Source organism: Rousettus aegyptiacus, unplaced genomic scaffold, assembly GCF_014176215.1.
Source record: "Rousettus aegyptiacus isolate mRouAeg1 unplaced genomic scaffold, mRouAeg1.p scaffold_m13_p_10, whole genome shotgun sequence".
Classification (NCBI taxonomy): domain Eukaryota; kingdom Metazoa; phylum Chordata; class Mammalia; order Chiroptera; family Pteropodidae; genus Rousettus; species Rousettus aegyptiacus.
In genome coordinates, this window is record NW_023416285.1 from 23014738 (window position 1) to 23025312 (window position 10575).

The 10575-nt window shown below is 32.7% G+C and overlaps 1 protein-coding gene across 11 annotated transcripts in view; it reads right to left on the bottom strand.

Annotated features, from left to right (window-relative positions):
• The window catches only part of TMEM156 (transmembrane protein 156), a 29832-nt gene extending 23895 nt beyond the window's left edge, over positions 1-5937 (bottom strand). For 4 of the 11 annotated variants that reach the window (XR_001596373.2, XR_001596374.2, XM_016140681.2 and 1 more), the window contains exon 1: positions 5794-5937. Coding sequence is in view for 8 of the 11 variants with exons in the window: in XM_016140681.2 (XP_015996167.2) it covers positions 5794-5881 (88 nt within the window). In the remaining 3 variants the exon portion in view is untranslated. The remainder of the gene's footprint in view (positions 1-5793) is intronic. The other 7 variants (XR_001596375.2, XM_016140687.2, XM_016140682.2 and 4 more) reach the window with 4 other exon arrangements.
• Between the last annotated feature and the right edge of the window lie 4638 nt (positions 5938-10575).

Sequence of the window (10575 nt, forward strand, 5' to 3'; positions counted from 1 at the left end):
AGAATAATGCTGCTATGAACTATAACTCCATACATTGCTGGTGGGAATGTAAAATAGTACAACCACTTTGGAAAATAGATTTTCACTTTCTTTAAGTTAAACATACTTACCATATGACCCAAAAATTCTGCTCCTGAGAATTTACACAAGAAAGATAAAAACATATTAACACAATTACCTACAAATTTTCATGGCAACTTTTCAAATTTACAGTAGCCAAAAACTGGGAACAATCCCTTTAGTCACTTTTTAATGTCCCTGTCTTATGCTTTGGCTTCTGTCCTTCACACATAGCCCAATGAAACTTAGACTTTAGGCCACCAGGAATTGGTAGATGCTCTCGAAGTCACCAATTTGTTTGCTGTTGCTTACCTGTCTGGATTTGTAATTTTTTGTCATTTTCCCCCTTTTAGAAGTTTTCTTATCAGTGCAACTATGTATTTTTGAAGTTGTTAATATGTTTTATTGTACATTTTATAATTTTGTGCTAGAGTATTTTTCAAGGTATGACCATAAGAACAGAAGTCTCAACTCTCTGTTGACCTTCAAATATAAATGAGAATTTATAATAAAACCTTCACTGTTTGAAGACAGTGAGAGCTCCAGAAACTACTTTATGTCAAGTCATATTTTCCTAATACCAAGGCTATTCCTCTGTTAAGTAGTTGTCAGGGAACTTTGAAAGAAGCATGGATTATTTCAGACAATGAAAATTTGAAATTATTGCTTCAATATAGTAAATGCAAACTAGGGAAAATAAGAAATTTTTGCCCCTAGAAACATAGCTAGTATAATCATTTTGGAGAAACATTTGGTGCTTTCTTATAAAATTAAATATATTCAACTATTTCACTACTAGATAATTACCTGAAAAAATAAAAAGATATGTTCATACAAAGATTTATACAAGAATATTCATAGCAGCATAATTATAATAGCCCAAAACTGGAAACGGCCCACTGAGCAAGTGTGGCGTATTTATACAGTGAACTACTTATCCAATAAAAAGAACTACCGATGCACTTAATAACATGAATGAATCTCAAAAACATTACACTAAGCTTTAAAAAGCCAGACCAAAAATAGATCTTGTGTGATGATTCCATTTATATGAAGTATAAGAAGGCACCCAAGTAAGCTGTGGTGGTACAGGTCGTAAAGTTGCCTTGGGATTGGGAGAAGAATCAACAGGAACAGGCAGGAAGAAGCTTTCTGGGAGTGATGAAAATCTATGCCTTGTATGAGGTGGTAGTTATATAGGTGCATACAATTGTCAAAATTCACGACAGCGAACGCTTAAGACCTTTCCATTTTATTGAGTGTAAATTATGCCTTTAAAAAGCATAGTCAAAAAATAAAACATAGCCAGTTTCTAAGGATCTTTCATCATTATGGAATATTCTGTATCATAATTCAGAAATTTAAAAATATTAGCTACCAGGATAGGAGTTTATGGTTTTGCTGCCTCGTTTTCAGAGACATCGGTTAATACATGTTGTTTCCCTTTGGTCACAGGTCTGCCTCTGTAATAATTGGCATAGATCCAAAAGAGTATTAATTTCAGTAGCAAAAACTTAAACAATTGTATTTTCATTTTGGTCCCAATAGTTGACACTTCTCTATTAATATTAAGTTGGAAAGGGTTAAAAAATGTCTATTATACTATGCGTGGATGATACACCTGCAATGTTAGCCACACCAGAAACAGGGAAATCTAGATAGGATATGAGTTTATTTATAAGACATTTGGAGAAGACAATTTAAAATATTTTCTAGGGAAAAGGGGCAAAGTTTCAGGTTACTTTTAACTTATGGTAGCAGCACATGAATGGCAGGTTTGGGACAGAAGAGAGAGACTGCTGGTTTTACTTGTCAAAACAAAAGATGTAAACACATATTATGAAATTCTCCATGGGAAAATATGGTAGGAAAATGTTTCAGGGTAAAGAGACATATATCTTTTAAGTGAAAAAACTGAAATAAATTTCACAAGCTGCACAACCTAAAAGTTCTAGGTTTATAATGATATTTTATGTTTCAAAAATGTAAGAGGATGATAATAATGTCTGGCCTGCTTAAATCAAAAGATGGTTGCAAGAATCAGATGAGAAAAGCTTCTTTCAAGAATATTTCCTTTTTATTTCCTTTATAATAAGACTCAAAAAATTAACTCACTCAACAAATACTCATTGAGAGCCTCCTAATATGTCATGTACTGTCCTAAGTGCTCCAAATATGAACAAAACAGAGAAAAACCTCATTTTCATCTAGCTTACATTCTAGTTGGAGAAATCAGACAACAAAAAAAAATACAGAATAAATAAGTAAGTTACATAGATGATAAGTGCTATGGGACAAAGTAATAGAACAGTGTAAGGAAGAGGAATACTATCATATTGTTCTAGAGAAAGTCATTTTTTAAATAAAAGCAAAAAAGATATACAGAGAGAGGAATACTGATGGTGTTAGGCAAGCAATCAGAAAGTGGCCCAGGCAAGAGTTGCTGGTATCATAATCTACTAGTTGAGGGAATAAGGCCACTTCTGCCAAAGCAGCAAAAAAAAAAATTACACTCAGTAGTGTTTTTTGCCAACGCATGTAAAAGATATTTGTTCATTAGCAGCCATTTTGAAACTATAAAGATTCAGAGAATTTGGTGAGAAATAAAATCTTATAACAAAATTAATTTATTCATCGTTTTATTTCTTTCTGAAGATTTTTAGAACACTCTTGAGAATGATGCTTAATCATGTATGAGCTGAAATATTTAATGAATTATTATATGTAAAAAGATGTGGTATAGGACCTAGTAAATGTATAAGAATTTGTTAAATTTAACAATTTTTAAAGTCATAAAACTGTATTTCAAACCTTACTATTGATTAAGTTTTTAATGAGCCAGTCGATACCAGCAAAATTAAATGCCCATTTTTAAGAACTAGGATAACACTGTCAGGCAAATTAATTGTAGTTACCCTTAATAACACTTTTTTATACTATAGATATAGGTAATGTGCACATACGCTTATATACTTCAAGGTTTATCTTGTAGTTCATAGGTAAATTTCCTTTATCCTTTATTTCCTTCAATAGCACTGCTCATTATATTACCATTTCCATCAAAAGTGGAAGGGGGAACGAAAGCTTGTAAACATAGTTTAAGTCAGCTTGGCTCTTAAAAGTAAGTGAAAAAGTCAAAACAGCTACACAAAATTAGGTTTGAGGCATTCTCATCCGTACTATTCCTATCTTGCGTCACCTCAAATAATCAGGAATACACTTGTATAATCCACTACAGTTCCTGGTTTCAAGAATTTCTGAGATATTTATATTAGTGCATTTTATTTGAAAATCAATGGTAATTGCTTTTCTTAGCATGTGCTTCGTCAAACAGATTAAGAAGAAATATTAGGTGATCATCAGAACTCTGACAGTTATTTCTCTTTGCAACAAAAATGGAAGGAGAATCTTCCCCCAGACAGGCCTGGGAGCAATGTTTAAATGCCTATCCTACATTTTTACATTGCTATTTTAGTAATTACAATATCATATTTAATTATTTACGAGTCAGTCTTCCCTCTGACTGAAAACTCCTCAAAGGAAGAATTGCCTTTCATTTTCGTAGCTCTGGGTTCCTAGCATAGGTAGACATTATTCATAAGTGAAAGAATAAATAAATAAAAGATCACTGAAATTAAATTAGTTACCTAGGTCTCTCTCTCTTAAACACTGTAAGTCCAACTAAAGCAGATTGCTAAAGTCCCTCGTTTGGGGCAATCCATATTATTTAATTGCATTAAGCTCTGAATCAAAAAAGATCCATTACCTTTTACATCTCCACTATTTTCATGCAATATAATTATATCAAATCATTATTTTAATTACTGCATCTTAGACTAAGCTACCTTGGAATAAACTGAAAATATTAGAATAAGCTCTCTTGCCAGTGCAAACCCAATGCAAACTCATTAAAACTCCCAAACACTGTTAAAGTTCCTCTTCTTTGGTAAAGTTAGAATAGTTTATACTGTGTAATTATGATAATTGAATATTCCAAATAATGATTATTCAGAGACTCAGATACATTCTTAATGAAAATGATCAAACACAGTGCTCTATTTTTAACTTGGGACTTCAGAGGGTTTAGTATTTTGAAATCAAATCTATTAAACTTCTTGAATACATTATTCCTTATTAAGTTCCCTTTTGAATTCATTTGATGTGTCGAAGACAGTGTATCAGTGAATAATTTATAAGCAAAAGTCATTTATAATATTTATCTTAGAAATTAAAGTGAATAGAACATAGGAAAAAAGAGGGGAAAAGACACAAGTAACTGATAGGCAGGGTGAGACTATACAAGAAAATCTCAAGGTTAGTTTTAGCATGTCTAGAATAGTCTTAGCTTATCATCTAAGTAATTTTACCAGGTATTTTACTTTATGAAATATACTGGTTAACAAGTCAACTCATATCATAAGGCAACTATTATTGTGATATAAAAATTACTAAGGAGGATAAGAAGGAAGTAGAAAAGGGTAAAGGCTGTCAAGTATGTGGTGACAAACAGATTTGACTTTGGCTGGTGAATGTACGATGCAGTATAGAGATGATATGTTATAGAATTGCGCGCTTGAATCCTATATAATTTTATTAACCAATGCCATCCCAATAAATTTAATTTTAAAAAATAGTTTATCTCTAGTCCAATTCTAACTATTCTCTTTATATTTTCAATCAAGAATTAAAAATATATGCTTTGATTGTTTAATCTAAGCAACATAATGCCAGAAAAAAAGAGATCTTTAAAAAATTCAATTGTCCACAAAATTGCACGATCATTACATTTATTTATCAAAAATACTTTTATCTGGCTATTTAGCATCATGTATTTGCAACATTAAATATTCACTGCAACTATATCATCAGATGTGATTAGCAAAGATGTTTTTATCAGGCCACTTAGTATTATGTATATGCAACAATAATTATCGCAGCAAGTTATCAAACATAAGATTTTCCCCAATTTTAATCAAATTCATATAACTTTTTAATGACAGAATATGGCATTTTTAAAGATTTTCTTCTTATTAGATATTAGGGAGCATGATTAACATCCAAACAATAACACTAATGTTTTCAAATCTCTTACTGACGTATAAAAGTATTTAAATTTACATCTATTTATTTTCTTACCCTTGATTTCAGGAATCATAACATAATTCTCTGAAATACCCACAGTTCACTTTGTTCAATTTTTCTTTAGTTACAAATGTTCACATACATATACCTGCTTAAATTTGCATCCATCTTACTCAAATTGTATTTTAAAAATACATTTTTTTCAAGAAACAGCAGTAAGTTATTGTGTGAAATCGTTGTGATGAATTCAAGCATTTTTAACATAATAAGTGTTATTTTCTTTATAAGATAATTCCAGATCATAAAAGCATATTTAAAACTGTTTTTGAAGGAAACTATTTCAAAGAATAAAATCATGTGATGACACCATTGTAAACTCAATTTTTGAAATATAGGCCACAGATTGTAAATATTTCTTTTCATTTTTTTATTTCATTATTGTATGCTATAATAATTAAGTACTGTGAACAAGGAAGGTTACTGAGCTATGTAACAGTCAACTGAAATTGAAATCTCATTTTATTAGCTCTGCCAACATAGAGCTTCGGTCCATGCAGCATGTATTCAAAATGAAGACATTTCCTGTAACTAATAGCTATTATAATTTTTTAAATTAGAAAAACAAAAGATAAATTATGATTATCTACTCACCTTTTGGTGTTTTGAAATAATCCGGCAAAATTAAAATGAATGTGATCACTATTGCTAAAAGTAATTTAAGGAGGGCTGTTTTTGTCATTTCTATTCACATGACGCATGTGTTCTCATCTAGTATACTGATGGTTTGTTTCTTCCTGCTTTAAGTTTCATTTCTGCACTACTTTAAGTTTATGCAATTTACCTCATACTTCCTTTTGGGTAACTCTTAAAAAAAAAAAAGAGGCTTTGAACTGAGACTTCTTCGTTTTGAGGCACTTGGCATTAAGTAAAGTATCCTTGAATAAGCACTTTTAAACTCTCTTCTAAACAAGTTAAAGAAATGAAGCAAAGGGGTCTTGTTGTTGTCTAAATTTGAAATTATTTTCCCTTGTTTACCAATCTGTATGAGTAAATATAAATCCACAATGCGCTCACCAAATACAAAGGGATTGAATGCCAGCAGTGTCCAGGTTGTATGGACATTGCTCATTCACTTATTAAAAAAGGTTATTGACTGCTTTTAAATGCCAGGCAGGCACTGTGCTAGATTCTGGGGTTCTGAAAATGGTATGTCTAGAAGACAGTAAACAGTACAAAACGTAAGAATAAACTAAGGACACATGCCAAATTTTAGTTCTACGTTACTTCTCTATATGAAAGCAGTAGAATGAGACTCATTATCAATATGCCTGTCTGCTTCTTGTTACAGAATCCACATTTTCAGTTCTCATTTCAAAGAAAGATCTTTCATTATGAAAATCCCAAAGAAATAAAGTACTTTGTTTTAGAATATAAATGAAGGGTAGAGAAATTTCTTGGTGAATAAATAATATGTGCAAACAAATATTTTTATTCTTTGTTCTTTTTTCTGTTTTTTTTTTTTTAATGGTACCAGATATGTCTGTTTTCTCCCTGCTAACTCCCTCTTATACTCCCACAACCAATCTGTTTTCATTTATCTTATTTCTTGTTCTTACCCACCCGACCTTGGGCTTTATGGAACAATGGGTGAGTGGGGTGTAGGAGGCAGGGATATATTTAATACATTGTGTGAATATACTGTGAGTCTGAATTAATTGTCTTTCCTTCTAATTGAGTGTGGCAGTTTGATAGACAGCTGGGAGTTATGGGTTAAGAGACTTTAAGACCTGAGCCTAAGAATAGTCAAAATGGGAGTAGGGCTTCAAACATTAGATTTATTTCATAAACAACATCAAGAATCATTCAAAGAGAAGAACTGATGAGAGTAACTACTTGCATTGCCTACTGAACTGAGACATTTTGGAATACTGATCCAGTCTCGTCTTCAGTAGAGATGCTGGTGGGAAACAGTGGGAGTCCCTGGTCCTTATTTTTTCTCCATCATGCAGGTGTCACTAAGTCAGTGGACCTTCTACTTCTTATTTTGACCCTGTTTTGATTCCCTCAGCTATTCTAACTCTTATTTATGAATATAAACATGGAAATGGAATTAACCAAGAAAGTTTTTACTTTTTATAACATTATTAAGTCAGTTTAATTCCTGGATCAATTTTCTTTAAAAGGCGATTAAACCATGTCTATGTTTTTCCACCTGAATTTTGATTTTACTAATGTTGGTTTTATTAGTATCTATTCTTTTCTGTGAAAAACAATGCTTTGGATCATTTATTAATTCTTTTGTCCATATCAATTGTCTTTCCTTCAGTTTTACTGATTCATGAGCTTTCCTTGTGGTGGTATTTTTTGCAGACCAGATTCTCCATTTCCCATCCCCTACCACCCAATATGACCTCGAGCTGCTTATCCTGTTCTTAAACACCTGGAAGACAAACTTCCCTGGGTCCTTTGTCATTCAGGGGCTGACTTAGGTACTCTGCACCTGGCTTCTGTGGTGCTGTACAGATAGATGGTGGATGTTAGGAGACCAGTCTATTGGCTACTCTGAGGATATAGAGGACCAGTGTCTCACAGCTGGCCTGAAATTCACTTGCTGAACACCGTTGTGTCATCTCCGATTTAGTAAATCATGAGAAAATTATGATATATTCTCAGGTATGTCAGGAATCTTTTATCATCCGCAATTGTTCTATTATATTTAAATTTAATTTTTGTAAATGCTTTTGATCATTCTGACTACAGTTACTAACTGCTTAAAGTGTTAGCAGAACAATAGCTAATGATAAGTTCTGAATATCCTCTGGGTCACATCCTCCAAGACTCAATGGCAAGGATTAAAATTAAAAAGTAGAAATATCTCACTTTTTCTGACTATTATAATTCATCTACTAAAATGTTTTATAACTGAAATTGCTTCATAAAGTACATCATTAACTATTTTAATTTTAAACACCAGCAATCACTAAAATTTAATTATTAAGCTGCAGTTTCTTGTGGGTCATCCAACTTAATTTGATAGTGCCTTAGAAATAAATAAACATAAATTGTGCTAACTCTTGATTTTATTTAACTTTTCATTTTAATTTTGAAGCTAGAACCGAAGCAACAGAACAGTTGGAAACGAATAAGCCTGGCCTAGACAAGCATCTAGTGGTGCATAAAACATTTTCTTTAGCAATGCTATTTGTGGCTTTGATTTATATACGAAGAAGGACAGAGATGTAGCAAGCACTAAACCATTAAGTGTGTGGCTTTGTTAGAATTTAATGCGGATGTTTACCCCTGAGGAACTGTGGGAAGCCAAGGCAATTCCCCAGAGCTCAGAAGCGGGTAAGGGCTCTCCTTGGTACCTGGTGCTCTTCCTTTGATGTGCCTCTTTGCATCTGTGCTCTCCTTTCTTTCATACTTCTGTACCATCACCTCTCCATCAGCCAAACGTGAAAACTCTGCAGACCGTAACTTATTTCTAAAGATTTCATTTGATTTTTAATGGTCCATAGATACGTCATAATTCATTTAACCCTGCTCCAATTACGTGATTTAAAATTTTTTATATAATGCCACGATGTGAATATTCATACACATAAATTTTTGCATGAGTCCGATTGAGTAGAATTACTGACACAAACAGTATAAAGATTTTTGAAGTAGTTCATTCACATATGCACAAAACTGTCCCCCAGAAAAGTCGTGTCAACATACACTCTACCAAAAGTGTATGAGATGAGAGTGCCCGCATATCACCAAACTAACACTGGTCATTTTATCATTTTAACCTTTCTCAATTTGAAAGGAAAAAAATAACTTGTCTTTTTAATTGACATTTCTTTGATTGCTAGTAAGTCTGAACATTTCTCATATTTGCTAGTAATCTGAATTTCTTCTCTTATGAATTGCCTGTTCATGTCTTTTATTGGCGCATTCATATCCTTGTTGCTTTATAGGCCTTTTTCTCTTAAGGAATATGTATGTATGTTGCAAACGTTTTTTCCAAGTTGTCCTGTTTCTATTTCATTTTGTGTATGGTGGGTTTTTCCTCCCCAAACATTATACGAAAGAATATAAAATAGATTATGTACTTGTGCTGAGAAATACAGTTCTTCCTCACTGTATTTATATTATACCAAATAATTCACATTTTACCAAGTCATTTATTCTAAAATGCAAATTTTACTTGCAGTCTGATTTTTGGTGTCTGGATTGCATGCTAACAAAGTGGGAAGCCTGGCCATCTCCCTAAAATGGAAACACCTGACCCTCTAATAACTTGTTAGAGTTGATAATAATGGTAACGGTTCACATTTGCATAGTTCTATTTTACAATTTCCAGAGCACCTTCACAAATATTAGATTCGAAATGGAGAACGGCTATAAATCCGCAATTACTCACCCACTGTGGGTTTCTCCTTCCGACCTCAATAAAGAAATGAGAGATTAATAAATCTAAAACACAGGGGTCGTTACTATTGCATTAGTTTTAACTTCCCTAAGTCTTGTATTTCATATTTCAGATTTGTAGTCTCATAATACTTTAATGTATCTATATTTCTAATCAAGACTAAAAGTCTTGATTGAATTTTTAAAATTAAAAAATCCTTCATTTCTAGGAGCTGCTCTACCAGGAAAGCAAGAGGAATGCACTTTTAAGAGATAATAAGTAAGCAGCCTTAAAAGGATGGTTGTATTTAACTTCTATGTAGTGATCCCCTATTATATGAAATATATACTTGTCATATATACTTTACGTGAGCAATATATTTTCTTCTTTTTTTTTTTCTTATTGAAACTAGCCCCAGCCCCTTTACCATATCTCATGGAGAGATCTTTTGGGGGATAACAACAACAGCAATGATGGATGACATTATTGAACATTTACTATGTGCTACTGCACAGTATCGAATGTTTCATATGGATTATTTTATTCAATTCTCCATTTACTCTCGGAGGGAGTTACTATTGTTATTCCAATTTTATAGGCACAAAATGTAAAGCGTAGAGAAGTCAAGTAATAACATAGTTCATAAAGGGTAAACCTAGGCTTGGAGCTCAAAGTCTGACTGAGACTCCATCCTCAAAATGTGTGATAACATTTGACAAGAAAAGTCGCTTATAAAATAATAATAGCAAATACAAATATAACCCTTACTATGTGCCAGACACTGCCCTAACTCAAGGTATCTCACAGGTGGCCTAGATAATTACTGACATTTTGGTCTAGATAATTCTTTGTTTCTAGGGGGCTGTCCTGTGCATTGTAGGATGTTTAGCAGCAGATACCAGCAGCAACTCTTTCCTAGTTTTGACAACAAAAGAAAATGTCTCCAGAGATAACTCGATGTCCCTGTGGGGGCAGAATAGTTCCCAGTTGAGAACCACTGAGCTGAACACTTCACTTACATTAAGTCTTTTAATCCT